The sequence below is a fragment of the Urocampus carinirostris genome, chromosome 17 (genome assembly GCF_059441175.1).
Source record: "Urocampus carinirostris isolate Australia breed hairy pipefish chromosome 17, RoL_Ucar_1.0, whole genome shotgun sequence".
Classification (NCBI taxonomy): Eukaryota; Metazoa; Chordata; class Actinopteri; order Syngnathiformes; family Syngnathidae; genus Urocampus; species Urocampus carinirostris.
Window position 1 is genome coordinate 28304444 of NC_142365.1, and position 17023 is coordinate 28321466.

Genomic DNA, 17023 nt, shown 5'->3' on the forward strand with positions numbered 1-17023 from the left:
CCAGAAAGGTCAATATATAGTCAAAACTTTTATTTATTTGTTTATTTATTAATACTCTATCATCGGCTCGCTACAACGGGTCAGGTGTATCGACATTTCGTTCTGTGTACATTGTTACAAAGAATGACAATACAAAGGAAATTATTATTATTATTATATATTGAAACCAAAGAACAAACACAATTTACAAGCTTACACATTTGTTTAACAATTAAAAGTAGGGGATACTTTATGAAAGTGTTGCTTACATCATTTCGTCGTGTACAACTGATTGACAATCAGAAAATGGGCGGGGCTACTTTTGAGCCAATCTGAATTCAGAACACAATGCACAATGAAAGTCTGTAAAGTAGCAAAACCGCAAAAAGTAAACCGCTTCACAGCAAGGAATTGATTTATTGAATGTCTTTATTTCGGCTTCTTTTAGGTTAAATATAATGTTATGCCTGGTGGTTCAAGGATTTAATCATCTACAACAGGGATGTCAAACTCAGTTTCAGACTTTCCAAACTCGGAAGGGCCGAATCAGTTAAAGAATGTGAAGTCCAAATTTTTAGCTTTGTTTTTAAGTATTATGGTTTATCATTCAGCCAACTTTAGTAACTTATCCTAAATCCTATGATCACGGATGACTAGGAATCTTTTCTAAACACATCTCATTTATTCACAAACAATGGGGAAAAAAGATTTTCATATTTGGCATTCAATGTGTTAACTGTTTTTTTTAACAGTTGAGTGAAGGTAGTCTACACCTGAACCAACTACCAAGCTTTACAAGTGCAACACTGCCCTCTAGCAGCCAGGCAGAACATTTGCTTTGCATATATTTAAAAATTCATAACTAAAAGGACCTAGTGACTTGCTTCTTTTTGTGACATACATTACTCAGAAATTTATGGATATATGTTCGACATGCTTGCTCAACGACCAAGCTAATCACTACCTTTTGTTGTTTGTAGAGATCGACATCACATGCTGGGATGCTGACCCCGTTGCAGAAGACGACGAAGACGATTAGCCGGCCGGCTAATCGGACGCCGAACGGCCTCTAAACTAGGAAGTGCGCTTTCGTCAAAAGAAACACATTTTTCTACGGAAAAAAACTAAAAAAATATAGGGGGGAAAAATGTAAAAATGCAAAGAAACCAACGAAAAAGTCTGAAATGAAAACCTGTATTTTTGTTTTTTGTTTTTGAGAAAAATAATAACAGTAGCTGAAAAATCGGGGTTACGTCATATGATTTTTTTGTGTGTGTATTTGTTTCTGTATTTATTTCTTTTTTTTTCTTTTCTTTTTTTTATGCTATGCAGATGTTTTCAAGACAGTTTAGTGCTATGGAAATCATAATTCACAGTTAAGGTCCATGTACTAGTGTGCTTTATCCTCACGCTTTAGATTTTAAAACAATATGTAATAGTTTACCAGTATCAACCTTGAGCTACTTTCAATTATACCTAGACTAAGCCAGCAGTAGGCAAACTATGACTCGCGTGCTTGTTTCAATTAGCCCCCCCAAATGTTAAAAATAAAATGATAATGTGTTTAAATGGTTCAAAAAGTCCTACTACTAAAAATGAGTTGATTTTAGTTCCCTTTCTTGTCCCCAATGTCCCCGACATTGAACTATTTTTTGCTTGCCATATTTTTATCAGACGGCGGAAAACATATTTATTTTATCAAGATCTACATGAAAAAAAACACTTCTGAGTTAGCTGAATTGAATTTTGAGTTTTTTAATGCATATTATTAAAACTTAGTTCCTAAAAAGGGTCATTTTTTATGATTTAGCTTTAATCATATGTGTTCCAAAACATTTTTTAAATGGTCAACACATTAAAAAAATATACAAAATGTATTTGTATTTTGCATGTTGGTTTATCGCTATTTTACGAAGACTTTAAATTTTTTGTCATTAATCATTATTTGCATGAACTGATTGTCTACAATAAGGGCCAAAAGTGAGATATGTCTTTGTGAAATAGCACCAGCGATACAAGAAAAAAATAATTAATAATAATCCATGTTTTTCTAGTGTATTATTGAAGTAAAGACTTCCAGACTCTATTGGTAGATATAAAAAACTCATATTTATATATTTTTGGCCTAATTTTCAACCCAATGCGACTCGCAGATGAAAAAGATTGCCCACCCCTAGGCTGAACACTAGGAGCCTGCTGGATTCTAATTTTAGCATCGCCAGTCCCAATAATTTCCCAGAACGTGTACTAGTACATGGATCTTACAAAATCAACAACTTACCACAGTTAACTACTTCATGCTACAAGTACATTTACTGACTAAGACAATTCTACTAGCTAGCATCCAGCGCGTGATAAGAAAAGACGTTTACCTTGTATTGAATAAACCGTCATTATCCGCCTTTCTTCTGCTTTCATCCAGTTCAATGTTCAGGGTTCGTACAGATGCTTGAAATCCTTGAAAATGCTTGTATTTTGATGTCGTGTTTTCAAGGATTGAAAAGAAGTGCTTGTAAATGTTTGAAATTGCTTAAAAACTACACCAACACTGCTCTCTGGTGGCTTCGGTTTGCCATTATATTTCTACTTCCCTCGTGATTAACTGCAGCTGGCATTAGTTTGCTGGGCTATGTCCGACGACAGACACACATCGTGTCGCGCCCAAGAGGACAGGTGCATGTTACACCTAAAAAGGGCACTCTGATGTGTTTATTAGTGCAAGGATTACACATCAATTGTGAACATTTGTTTTGGGCCAATCAAAAAAATAAGGTAGCATTTACCAATGGTAAAATTGTATTGGTGAAAACTTCCTACAACTGAAAATGTAATTTACAGGCTACTGAGATATTACCCAACACCTTTGTGGAGAGAGATGTGTCTCAAAAACAAATATTTTCGGGAATGTCTCATTATCTAAAAACCCTTGTCATAACAAATGCACATGTAAGATTAAAAATCACATGTATGTAAATCGCAGATATATTTGTGCCTCTACAAAGTGCATGATTCCCACTGGATGTTTTATTTTAATGGTAACCGAGAAATTTGATAATTGGCTTTGAAATTCCTTTAAAAGTGCTTGAATTTGGCTAATGAAAAAGGTGTACGAACCCTGAATAGTGTGTTGTTGTTTTTTTGTTCCTGAAGCTAATTATTAATTTATCGCATCAAGGATAAAATGTAATTCATTTATTTTGGTTTGTTTAGGGGCAGCTGAAAGCAATATAGCGTCTCACTTTAGATTTGGGTACATTTTGCTCCAGGGTTGGGATGTATTCACAAATGCCCCCCCCCAAAAAAACAAACCCTGACAATTATTATACTGTAGATATTTTGCCAGGTTTTTAGAATCGTTTTCATTTCAAACATGTTGCACAGTCACTAAAAAGTAGTTCGGAGATTTTAGTTTTGTCACACTTATAAATGGGTTGAATGTTTGAAAAATAGTTTACAACAAAAAACTTTTCGACCATTTGTCAGCGCAATTAAAGTATTGGAAATTAGCTGCTTTTGGGGGTCCTCCCCAAAAAAGATTTGTGCAAAGAAATCTAGCTGGTTGAAACATCGGCAACTGCTTTTTTCTTGTCTTTTTCTTTTTTGCTTTATATTCTTGTAGAAAATGTAAACTCCTAGGCAATAATATTAATAATATACATGTGTATGTGTTGCAATATCACCTGGCTCATTGTGATGCTCATGTCATAATTAGTTCAACTCTTAGATTGCTTATTTTTTAAAGGATTGATTTCTTAAGAATAATACTTTGCCACCACTACTCCAAACACCAAATTTTAATCAATGCTATGTTTTTCAAATATAATAAAAGAGATACATCAACCTGTTTAGGCGTCTCTGGGGGTATTTTAAAGTTTGTATACCGACCAATCTCTGGTCACTAGTTTCTGAAGTAGAGCCGTGATTAGTAATGAGGCAAAATCTGAGGGAATTCGACATCCTCATTTGTCATCACAGTTTTCAAAATGGCCGCCCTCAGAGATAGTTAACAAACAAAAAAGTCTGTGTTTGATCATATTATTTTTAGGGAATCCTATAGTTGGCTACAGCTTTAATTTGGCAATCTAAAAACAGAATTAAAGGGACAGTGTGTAATAGTTTGCACTTCTGAATTGTAAAAATACTTGATTAAATTAGAAAAAAAAAAAAAATAATAAATAATCAGCAAAAATACATGATTAATCATGTAATGATGCATTTTTTTGGAATACTTGTATGTCGAGAACATCTTGCTCCTACAGGTACCCGTCAAAACAGTGCTGGCAAAAGGCTTGGTCAAAAAAATGATGAAAAATGGTGATGTTTGGTCATTTTGAGTCTCCGTACTCTCTATTCTTCCCTGTGCTTTGTAGTACCTGATTTTGATTGCAATACACAGACTACAGTGACATTTAGTGGTCAAATATTACAGTGTCCTTTTAAAAAGACATTGTGTATAACTTGGCGCTTTCTTGTGGAAAAAATTTTTTATTCATTGAAAAAAAAAAATCGATTGATTTGAATTATAACAAGAAACGAATTAATTATCATATAAAACAAAATGATGTGGTTTGATCAGTTTGACTTAATTTGAGGTTTCTGGGTATTTTAAGCAAAAAACAGTCCTAAAAGTGTATGACCAAAAAGTCAAACTGTAAAAACATTTATCTTAAAGTTGAGATGAAGATAAAAAAAAAAGCTGAAATATAGCAATGTAAGAACTGATCACAACTGAGAATCAAGATTTTTCTAATATGCAAAGATTATTTTATGCATGTGTGAGCATTATAAGAAACCTCACCTTATTTGTGTAATCACAGACAAAAATAAATTGACTTTGAGATTTCAGTGAATAAAAGAAAACCAAATTAGAATTTGAATAGAAAGGTTTTGTGCTTTCTCCAAATATGCCTTAAATCGCACGCACAATTGCTGCTCTGGTTTTCCTCCATTTGGAACATTCAAAGCTGCTGGTAGTTTTCATGTCGTCATCCATTGGCAAACTGCTGTTTGACCCACTCTGGTATATATATATATATATATATATATATATATATATATATATATATATAATGATCCACTTGGTGTAGAATAAGCAGACAGTAAACATCCTGTTTTCCATTAGTCACGTTCTGTTCATGAAAATGTCCACTGATGTGGTCAAATTAAATTGTTTTTTCAAAGGTGCAATCTGCTTTTTTATTAAACTACTGTGCATTACACAGCAACACAAACATGTATATATATAAAATAATAATATTGTACCCTCCTCAAACCTGGAGGGATTATATCTGTGTCATTGTCAGACTTTGGTCCTCTACCACAGTCATGTCTATTTGAGGGTTCTGCACTGCTCATCTGGACTGAGGTTTCAGATGTTGTTCCTGGGATCTGTTAGAGCCATGCTTCCAGTTTGGAGACTACTGCCCAGAGTACCCCCATTACGTCATAGACTACTCTGTTCTTGACCTTCCACATCTGTACCAGCTGTAATTACAATCCTTGGTACATATCCAGTTCCTTTTTCCTGATTTTGGCCTCAGCTGGGAATACCACTTCTCCAATTACCACTCTCTTTTGCTTTTCTTTGCACCACCCCTGGTCATCTTCAAGATTCTCCTTTAGACATCATTATTTTTTCTGATCCTCAATTTCAGTTAGCAGTGCAATACTGATCAATGGAACCATTGGAGAGTGGTTTCAAACCACAGTAAGCGTGGGACAATGCTCCAATTTTATTATATTCCTGGGGTGGGTTATGACCACAGCCCTAGACCAGGGATGTCCAAACTTTTCAAAAAGCAGGCCAGATTTGGTAAGCTAAAAATGTGTGAGGGCCGACTCTTCAGCCTGGTATTCTTTGAACAGTCTTTGATAAATTCGCCCTCAGTGAAAAGTTAGCAGTGCTTGGCGATCAGTGTCACGACTTCGTAGCTCACTTTTGTAGCGTTTTCATTTAACATGCAGGGTCTCTTGAAAAAGTTATTCTGTGCCTCTTGATATTATATTTAAATAAATATGACTATCCTTGACTTGACTTGAAAACAGCCACAGTCTCATGGAAAATTAGGAAGATGCCGTTGTTTCGGATTTTGAGGGAAAAAAAATACTCCAGTTTCCACCTGTCCTGGAAGCAGCGGCCCTCACAGTCAACTTTCCTTTTTTTGTCAACAATCGCCAAGTCAAAAATGGGGTGGGCTAAAACTCTCACAGAAAGCCAAGGGCAAAGTGGCCAAAAGGCTACTGTCATCCAGTAATAAAATCTTGTTGTTGTTTTTTTTTTGTCCCAGTTTATTTTATAGGTCAACACTACGGTCAAATTACTAATTTTATGACAGAGGCCACGGGCAAGTAAAAATTTCGTCACGGGCCGTAATTGGCCCCCGTGCCGGACTTTGGACATGCCTGAATGAGCCCAACATGATGGTACTGTCAGCATTGGGACTCAATGTCGCTGATCTTTGTCTTGATGAAGGTATTTCGGTACAGACAGGAGAAGAACATGGAAGTCAGAGGTCTGATCAGTCACCTTGACAAAGCATCAACCCAGTACCGGATGGAATTCAGAAAAAAAAAAAAAAAGTAATGACAAACAACGCCCAAGGTATCACCACAAACATCATCATCATTACTAAGAGCTTGAACCTGTCACCAGATATAAATGTCTAGTTGTCATATCAGAAGAGGGGTCAGGACCAGAATTTATGATCTGAATAGCTAAAATCAAGGCCAGACTTAAACCCGTCTGGAGGGACAAGAAGTCCGACTCATGCAAGCGCTGGTTACTTCCATCTTCCTCTACCCTTGCAAGACATGGACTCTCACAGCAAAGCTGCAAAGGAACCACTCTGGGCTATGGAGTTCCGATAATACAGTACACTTCTAACATCAGCTACATAGCCCATGTGAGAAATAAAACAGTTCGCAACACCATCTGAGGGCACATTGCTCCCTACGTAGAAGAGTGGTAAACGGTGTGCAGACAAAAACTGCAGTGGTATAGTCATGGCACAAGATCATCAGAACAGGCCAAGATCATTCTCCAGGGCAGAGTCCAAGGGTTCAGGAGGTGAGGAAGGCAGAAAATGAACTGGACTGAGAATATCAAGGGATAGACTAGTGCCAACTTTGCCAGGACGTAAACACAGGCCAGGAACAGTCAACAGTGGAGAAGGATGTCCAGAGTTTTGTCTTTAGTCTTGCCCCAACAACCCAGGATCCATGAACCATGATATCATAAAGCAGATAAACACAGTGAAATTTTAGAAGTTAAATACAATTTAAAAAATGTACAAAAATTTTGCAATTATTTAATAACTCTCTTGTTCAAAGTGCTTTACCATAACTAAAGTGACTCAGTCATTGGCATTTGCGCGAAAAAAGCTTGTGCAAAGAAAGCTGAATAGTGGAATGATGCAGTGACTGTAAAGGTAATATGGGGCCTAAAAGATCCAGCCCGACACGGTCCGTAAGTATTAAGGCCCAGCCCGTAATCGACAAATTGACTTGATTCAGGGACCAAACCTAAAAAACCTTGAAATTGCATATTTTATTTGTAAGGACAAGGAAGAGGATGGAGGAGGAAAAAAAGTGTGACTTTGGCTGCCGAGTGCATGCGGTGCGTACACGCATGCGTGCGTCAGCGTGTGCGCACGCTGATTAGCATGTCGGCACTGTCGGACAAAGAAAAGGAGCCACAGAACACACAGGGTAATGTTACAACAGCATGACGTCACAGCTGTGAAGTGTGCGACTGCCGAAAAGTGTGGTGATAAGAATGGCTATTGTAAACAAACGGCAGTGAGCACAGAGTGCCTTATTGAACATACGATTGGCGACAAGGATGTAGTTTCCACTCTCGCCCATTCTTCCGTTCATCGCCCTGCCTGGCAATCCGCCAGTCCCATCGCCTTGCAGGTTAGGATCTTTTGAAACCTTTATTGAAACCATCTTGCTATTCGACGGTAGCGACGAGCAAAGGAGGGCAATTCTAATCTATAACCTGTGCAATGAGGGCCAACTCATCAAAGCAGCCAGGAAATTTGCGGACTGTATTGCATATCTCTCTAGACATTTGGCTGCTAGATTATCTTCTGACAGCGTCGACAACAGCCAGGTGAGTCGGTCCACCATATCGTCGCCAAACTTTGAGGCTTCGCCACCATCTGCTGGTTTGTAGATTTGAAGGACGAGATATATAGAGACCAGCTAGCTGAGCTCACGGCAAACCTTTAACTGTGGGGCAAGCTTTTTTTTTTTTTTTTATCATCGGACAACACGTCACTAATGGGATTTTAAAAAAACAGCAAGAGAGAAGCCCGGCCTATCTTGAGTTATTGTTTGACATTTGAGGCCCGAACCGAATTTCGGGTGGCTTTCAGGCCGGGTTTGGGCCTGGGCTCTAAGTGATACCTTCTTCAGCAAGATCATGTTTTAAGTCCTTGGATCTGGTACGTGGGTTGAGTTTAACTATTCTCACCATCCCTAACCTCTATTTGAGATGTTTCTTTCCCCGACACTAACTACAACCCCTAGCAAAAAGTATGGAATCATCAGTCTTTGTCAAGCAGTCACGCAGACATTTTACTCTGTCGAAAAAACTCAGATCACAAACATGAAACAATCGTAAGGTCATTCCAAAGTGCAACATAATGGCATTCAGAAACGCTAAAGGAAATTAAGAAAAAACATTGTAATTGTCAGTAAATGTTATTTTTATAGAGAAGTGCAGGTAAATAAATATGGAATCACTTAATTCTGAGGAAAAAATATGAAATCAGTGGATTTTGAGTAGAAAATAAGGACACACCCAATCAATTTCCTTTCCTTAATTTGGCACCAGAAACACATGACATCTGCTCGTTAAAACAGTGCAGTTATCACACCTTGGAGGGCTCCTGGACTAGGTGGATTGGCAAGAATCATGGCTGAAACAAGAGAGATGTCTCTTGAAACCAAATACAGGATCGTCAAACTTCTCGGAGAAATAACTACTTGTATGGTTGCCTAAGATGTGGGCTGTTCACGGTCAGCTGTATCAAAGATTTGGACCAAGTACAAACAGCATGGGAAGGTTATTAAAGTCAAGCATACTGGTAGGCCAAGGAAGACATGTAGACGAGAAGACAAACAACTAAAGGCCATATGTCTTGAAAACAGAAAAGGCACAACAAGACAAATAAAGAGAAAATGGGAGGAAATTGGAGTCAATGTATGTGACAGAACTGTGCACAGTTGCCTTACTGAAATTGGATTTTTACATAGGAGAGCTAAAAGGAAACAATCGTTGACGCTTAAACACAGAAGAACAAGACAGCAATGGGCTAAGGAGAGGAAATCGTGGACTGTGGATGACTAGATGAATGTCTTCAGTGATGAGTGGTGCCGTTCCAGTGAGATTAACAAAGAGGACTGCCTAAAGAAAACATAAAAATTCCCACAGTCCTTAAATATATTGGGGCTGCATGTCAGGCAAAGGCACTTGTGAGATGGGTGTGGTCGAATCTGCAATAAATGCTTGAGTTTACATTTACATTTTGGAGAGCTTTCTTATTCCATCAATTGAAAAAATGTTTCGGAATGATGAACTCATTTTCCAAGATGACAATGCATCTTACAGAGCAAAAACTGTGAAAGCAGTAATTGGAGAAAGACGTACCCAGTCACTGTCATGGCCTGCAAGTAGCCCAGATCTCAACTCAATTGAAAACCTGTGGTGGAAATTCAAAATAATTTGTCTATAGCGAGGCTCAGACCTGCAAAGATGATCTGGCAATTGCAATCAAAGAGAGTTGGCACAAGTTTGATGAAGAATACTGTTTGTCACTCATCAAGTCTATGCCTCAGAGACTGCAAGCTGCCATAAAAGCCAAAGATGGTGTAACTAATCACAAGTGATATGTTTTGTTATTTTTTTGTCTGTTTTTCATGATTCCATTTTTTTTTTCCATAGAATGGAGTGATACCTACAAAAGCTTTAAGGAAGAATTAACACCAGTACTGCAGAAAGTATTTAACTATGCTCTAACAAAAGGAGATCCCCCCAAATCATGGTCGGAAGCCATCATAACAGTCCTGCACAAAGAAGGAAAAGACCCAATATTGTGTGAAAGCTATAGACCAGTTAGTTTACTTTGTAATGATCTAAAAATTCTTACAAGCATACTGGCAAAAAGAATGCAGAAATTTATAGCGAAATTAATTAGAAATGATCAAACAGGGTTTATTCCGGGAAGGCAGGGTGCAAACAATATTAGGAGGATACTAAACATAATTACGAGCACAAAATCTAAGACCCAACCCTCGATGTTACTGAGCTTGGATGCACAAAAAGCTTTCGATAGGGTGAAATGGAGCTTCTTACATCAATCACTTATAGCTTTTGGCTTCCCTCCAATATTTGTTGAATGGGTGAAAATTATCTATAAAAATCCGAAATCTCGTCTTAGAGTAAATGGTCACTGTTCAGATTTCTTTGAAATCAAAAGAGGAGTCCGGCAAGGGGATTGCTTAAGCCCACTCTTGTTTGCAATAAGCATAGAACCACTCGCAGAATCAATTAGACAAAATGAGCAAATAAGGGGGATATTGGATGAAGGAGGAACAGAACATAAAATATCATTGTTTGCAGACGACCTGTTGGTAATGCTGAAGGAACCTTCGTTATCAATACCACCACTGTTGGAGAGCCTTAAAATATATGGAGAAGTAGCTGGGTATTCAAATAATGAGAGCAAATCAATAGCAATGATGATATCAGGAAAATGTCCAACAGATGTGATTGAAAGGTTTGATTTTAAATGGACAAATAAAGGGTTTAAATATTTGGGGGTGACCATTACACCACATTCCACACAGCTGTTTGATGCAAATTATGGAATGTTGATAAAAGAAATAAGGAAAGATTTGGAAAAATGGGAAATTTTGCCCTTAAGTCTTATCGGCAGGATAGAAACAATCAGAATGAACATATTACCAAGACTATTATTTCTGTTTCAATCCCTTCCAATTCTGATCCCGGCATCCACATTTAAAATGTTAAATAAGTTAATAGCAAAATTCCTTTGGCAAAACAAGAAACCTAGAATAAAATACAAAACCCTGTTAGCTCCTAAAGAAAAGGGGGGCCTAGACCTACCCAATATTAAATATTACTATTGGGCAGCTCAAATTAAAGCACTCATCTTGTGGATTACTACAGACAAAGATGCGATATGGGTGGACATGGAGCAACGATCTTGTCCAAATATGCTGGTGGAATCGTTACCATACATATCAGTCACGAGGTGGAAGAAATTAAAAATCCAGAATGAATGGATTAAGGGAACTATTAAAACTTGGTCAACAATACAAAAAAAATTAAAAATATCAAGATCTGTGAATAGGGCTACCAAAATAGCGAAAAATCCAGACTTTAAACCTGGGGGTATGGAGGTAGGGTTTCAAAAATGGGCCCAAAAAGGACTGATGTTGATTACCCAAGTATTGGAAGCACAGGCAATGAAATCATTCGAACAACTCCAACAAGAGTTTGACCTACCCAGAAATGATTTTTACAAATATTTGCAACTAAGGCATTACCTCCAGAAACACGAGGAATGGGGGAAAATATGTAAGGAGCCAACTAAGGTAGAGGAATTATTAATATCGTATACAAAAGGACAATCAATAAAGGGGGTTATATCAAAACTATATAAAGCCCTGAGAATGGATCTCAGTAATGAGGACATGGCAGTTAAGGAAAAATGGGAACAAGAAACTAATGTAGCGATAAAAGACAACGAATGGGAAAAAACATTGAAAGAGGGACACAAAATAACCAACAGCCCGACATGGAGGGAGTTTGAATGGAAAGTAAAAATGCGATTCTTCTATACACCCTCTATCACTTCAAAATATAAAAATACCTCAAATCTATGCTGGCGTAACTGTGGGGGGGTCGGTGACTTTACGCATATTTTCTGGAATTGCCCTGTAATATTAAATTTTTGGAGAAGTATCCAGAGAGAAATAAAATTAATCACGGGCTGGGAGTTGCGGTTGGACCCAAAGGCTTACGTAATAGGAATTTTGCCAGAAGAATTACTATCTGGTCAACAGAAATATATACTAAGGGTAATGCTTCTGGTAGCAAAGAAAATGATCACAGTGTCCTGGCTGAAACCACAACCTCCTGACATAAAACAATGGAGAGACAAATTAAAGCAAATGTACATTATGGAAAAAATCACTGCAAAACTTCAACTGAAACTTGACCAATTTGAGAAAAGATGGAAGCCTATCACACAAATTTTACTTGATGTCTAAACACCTCCCCCTATTTATTATGTGCGTTGTTGGGTTTTTTTTTTTTTTTTTTTTTTTTTTTTTTTTTTTTGGGTGTATATTTTGATTTATTATTTTATATATATATATATATATATATATATGTATATATATGTGTGTGTATATATATATATATATATATATATGTTTCTTTTTGTATGGATGTATTGTATGAACATTTATTCTTCCTTTCTATTAATAGTATTTTTTTTCTTCTTTGTTGTTTCTTCTGTTATTTATGAGTGTGTCAAGTGTATATATTTTGTGTTGATGTATGATGGAGGAATCAAACCTCTGTCAAAATTGGTGTGAGAAATAAAAAGTTAAAAAAAAAAAAAAAAAAAAAAGAATGGAGTGATACCATATTTATTTCCCTGTGCGTGGTCTATAAAAGTAGCATTTATTGACACCACAAAGGTTTTTAATCATTTATTTTAGTGTTTCTGAATGCCAAGGAGTTGCCCTTTTGAAAAACGTTATTATTTTTTTCATGCTTTTTATCTGAGTTTGTTCTACAGAATAAAATGTTGGAGTGAGGGCTTTCTCAAGACTGGTTATTCTATACTTTTTGCCAAGCCTTGTAAAACTGTGCGTGTGGGCTTCTTCTTCCTTACTGGGATTTTCACAGTGGAAATTGACAGCTGTAATCTCTGAGCTAGCTTTTTGCATCCTTCCCCTAAACCGTGGTGACTACAATAACATTATTTATTTTAGGTCATTTGACAGTTTTTTTTAGGGCCCCCATGTTGCCACTTTTCAAAGAAAGTGCAAAGAGAAAGACAACTTGGAACTGGCCACCCCTGATACGCTGTCTTATAATTTGCTTTAGCTGTGTATGTAAATCAAAAGTCAAAGAACTTACCAAAATACCGTAAAATTCGGAGTGCACCTGATTATAAGCCGCACCCAGTACATTTTAAAGGAAAAAACAATTTGTACATACATAAACCACACCTGACTATAAGCCGCATGTGCCCGTATTGAAACATAAGATATTTGCAATGAAAGATGGTACACAGAAAGAGTTTTAATAATATACGGCACTTTAACGCCCTAACGTGCTGCCGGCCCGCCGGCAGGCCTCTGGACTTTTGATAAACAAATACATGTCTTTACGATGTCACCAGTCACTGAAATACGTCATGCCACATATCATTGGAAATATTGGGATTCAAATTACATATGATTGCCATTTTAAAATATACTAGTCAGAAAAACGTTACAATAAGTCTCAAACAAGATACCTGAAAACTATAAAGCCGGCATAACTCACCATTATGTCCCCTTCAACTTCTTTGAGTGTCTGCAAAATAGGCTTCGTTACATCAAGGACAATCCATAGAATCTAACCGTGTAAAGGTTTAAAGCTTGGGAAAAAGTAAGGGCTTATAGTCCTAATTCTACAGTAATTGTGTTTTACAATAATTAGTGATCAATATCAATAAAACAAGACTGCCCAAAGGTATGCACTGCCAACGTTTGTTTATGGGTCGAATGTGTAATATTTGACCACTAGACAGCCCTGTGCAAGGGCCAGTGATACATGGCAGAGTGTGGCGGCATCCTGCCGGCGCCAAACCAAGAAGGGATTCATTTTTAAAAATTATCATTGCTGTTATAATTCATGTATTTTTGCTTAGTATTCAAATCAATGTTTTTTTTTAATTGGATAAATGTTTATTTTCACCACAAGAAGGCACTAAATATCAAACACTGTCCCTTATAATAATAATAATAATAATACTAATAATACTAATAATAATGATAATAATACATTGTATTTTGAAGCGCCTTTCAGGACACCCAAGGTCGCTGTACATATGAGTAGGACACAACAATAAACATAGAGAAAAACAAGAGTAAAACAAGCAAGTAATGAACAGCCGATAAAACAAATTATAGTTCCAAGGGGCGGTGTGTGAGGCATATGGTCAAGAATAGGCAAGTCTGAAGAGGTGAGTTTGGAGTCCGGATTTGAAGGTGGACAGGGAAGCAGAATTTCGGAGGTCAGGCGGCAATGAGTTCCAGAGCTGGGGGGCAGAGCGGCTGAAAGCTCTGCTCCCCTTGGGGCTGAGGCGTGAAGGCGCTATAGTGAGGTGGAGGGAGGAAGATGATCTGAGGGTGCAGAATGGCGTGGCAATGTGAAGGAGATCGGAGAGGTAGGGAGGGGCAAGGTTATGAATGGCCATGTAGGTGTAGAGTTGCTGAAGGACAGAGGTGATGTGATGTGATGGCGAGAGGGGGTTTTGGTGATGATGCGTGCAGCAGAGTTATGGACCAGCTGAAGTTTATGGAGCGACTTTTGAAGTAAGCCGTGGAGGAGGGAATTGCAGCAATCGAGGCGTGAGGTGACAAGGCTATGGACGAGAATGGCTGTTGTGTGTGGGGTAAGGGAGGGGCGAAAATGGTCAATGGAGCGCAGGTGGAAGTAGGCTGACCGGGTGATGTTATTTATATGAAAGTTTGAAAAGAGAGTGTGAGAGTGTGCTATCGAGGATGACACCCAGACTCTTGACCAGGGGGAGGGAAAAACTGAGGAATTGTCAACAGAAAGAGAGAAGGAGTCAACTTTACAGAGGATGGATTTGGTGCCAATAAGAAGTAGTTCCGTTTTATTGCTGTTCAGTTTTAGGAAGTTGATGGTGAACCATGATTTTATTTCAGAAAGCCAAGAGTTAAGGTCAGGTGGTGGGAGAATCGAGTTGGATTTGCAGGAAAGGTAAAGTGGGGTGTCATCCGCAAAGCAGTGGAAGGAAATATTGAATTTCCTGAAGATATGGCCTAGCGAGAGAAGGTAGGTTCTCCTGAGGAGACTGGAGATGGGTCGGAGGACAAGGACTTGAGTTGAATGAATTGAGTGCGGCCAGAGAGGTACAAGTGAAACCATTGGAGTGGGCTGTGGGACCAAGTGAAGAGAGTCTGCTCAGAATGGTGGATTGGCAAATGGTGTCAAAGGCGACACTTAAGTCAAAGAGGCTGAGAATGTAAAGTAATCAAGAATTAGCGGCAAGGAGGAAGTCGTTTGTGATCTTGATAAGAACAGTTTCAGTGCTGTGGAGTGGACAGAAAACAGGTTCAAATAAACTGTTGGTAGAGAGATGAGCATGAAGTTGGGAGGAGACTACTTTTTCGAGGATTTTGGATATGAATATAGTAGGTTGGACATAGAGCGGAGATTGCTGAAGTTATTGGGGTTTTAAACCAGGTTTTTTCAGGACGGGCATGACCATAGCAATTTAAAGGCCCGGTCACACAGCCGTTTGCATCTGTATCGCGGCTGAATCACGGCCAGAAATTTCTGCCCGTGAAGCAGACGCTGTTGCCCGCAGTGGAAAATGCGCAAAATTGGCAAACCCGCTGTTCATCCGTGGTATGCCCGCGAAACAGACGCCGGCGGCTGTTCCGCTTCTTCTTCGCGTCAGTTCCACGTCCTTTAAGCGTGTGGACCATGGGTATAAAAGCTGCCGAGCCGGGCTGTAGAAATCATAACCGCTCAAGACACAGTTCCGTGAAGATCAAGATTTCAAGCTATGGCACCAAAGAAGAAGCCAATATGTTATTATTGTAATAGTTTTTCATTTTTATTTTATTATCTTGTTATGAAATGAAAAGAAATGTCAACCATTCTGAGCAGACTCTCTTCACTTGGTCCCACAGCCCACTCCAATGGTTTCACTTGTACCTCGCTGGCCGCACTCAATTCATTCAACTCAACTGACGTGTGCTCGACAAATCGCGCTGAATATAAGCGGATAAAGGCGTTTGACCGTCACACGCGTTACACACGCTAATTCACGTGATTCAGCCGCGATACAGACGCAGAACAAACGTGCTATGACCGTGCTCCACCCGCGATTACCCACTAAAATTCCGCGTCCTACCCGCGTGTAACCGCGCCCTGGCCGTGGCGGTAGCACGTCGTTCCGCGTCTGTACCGCATCATATCCGTGTGTACCACGTGTGCCGCCCGCGGTTACCTGTGGTCTAAAGTTTTGAGCAGCGCAAAACTTTTTCGCGCGGCCAACCGCGTGTGAAATTCTTGCCGTCTGTATCGCGATCTCAACGCAGGCAACAGCGTCTGCTTCACGGGCAGAAATTTCTGGTCGTGATTCAGCCGCGATACAGACGCAAACGGCTGTGTGACCGGGCCCTTAAGAGTAGAGGGGAAAAAACCGGTGGAAAGTGAATAATTGGTAATGGCAAAAATTAGGAGAAGCTGGGAAGAGAGGCAACATTTTAGCAGGGTAGAAGGTATGGGGTCAAGCAGAAATGTGGAGGGCTTGGATAGAGCTATCATTTCAATTTAGCCCCCGCGACCCTTCTGAGGATAAGCAGTGCAGTTAATGGATTGATGGATGGATGTCCCTTTAAGTGAATATTATGTGAGATTTCTTTGCGTCATGGCACTGATTGGGCACTCATAGTGTTCGTAAGAACTCTAAAGAACAGGAGCTTCAGTTCGAGCTTCTCCCTCGCGAGCTGGTACAAACGGCCTCACTGCAACTCAACACAATCCTTTTTTTTTTAATAGTTCGCTTAACCTTATAGGATATCCGTTTTACTGTCATTCTGCTTTGACAGCTGGCCTGAATATTGTCCAATGAGTGCATGGAGTTGAATTCACTAGGAAAATCAAAGTATTGCAATGTCTCAATGTCAAAGATGATGTATTTATTGTTTTAGTACTAATGATACTGTGCAGTATACAATTTTTTAGATATTT

General features: G+C 38.7%; 1 protein-coding gene across 4 annotated transcripts in view; it reads left to right on the forward strand.

Annotated features, from left to right (window-relative positions):
- Nucleotides 1-3823, forward strand: part of dbn1 (drebrin 1) — a 94142-nt gene extending 90319 nt beyond the window's left edge. For all 4 annotated transcript variants that reach the window (XM_088320931.1, XM_088320933.1, XM_088320932.1 and 1 more), the window contains one exon: nucleotides 960-3823. In XM_088320931.1, coding sequence (XP_088177057.1) covers nucleotides 960-1018 — 59 coding nt within the window. In that variant the 3' untranslated portion in view covers nucleotides 1019-3823. The remainder of the gene's footprint in view (nucleotides 1-959) is intronic.
- The last annotated feature ends 13200 nt before the right edge of the window (nucleotides 3824-17023 follow it).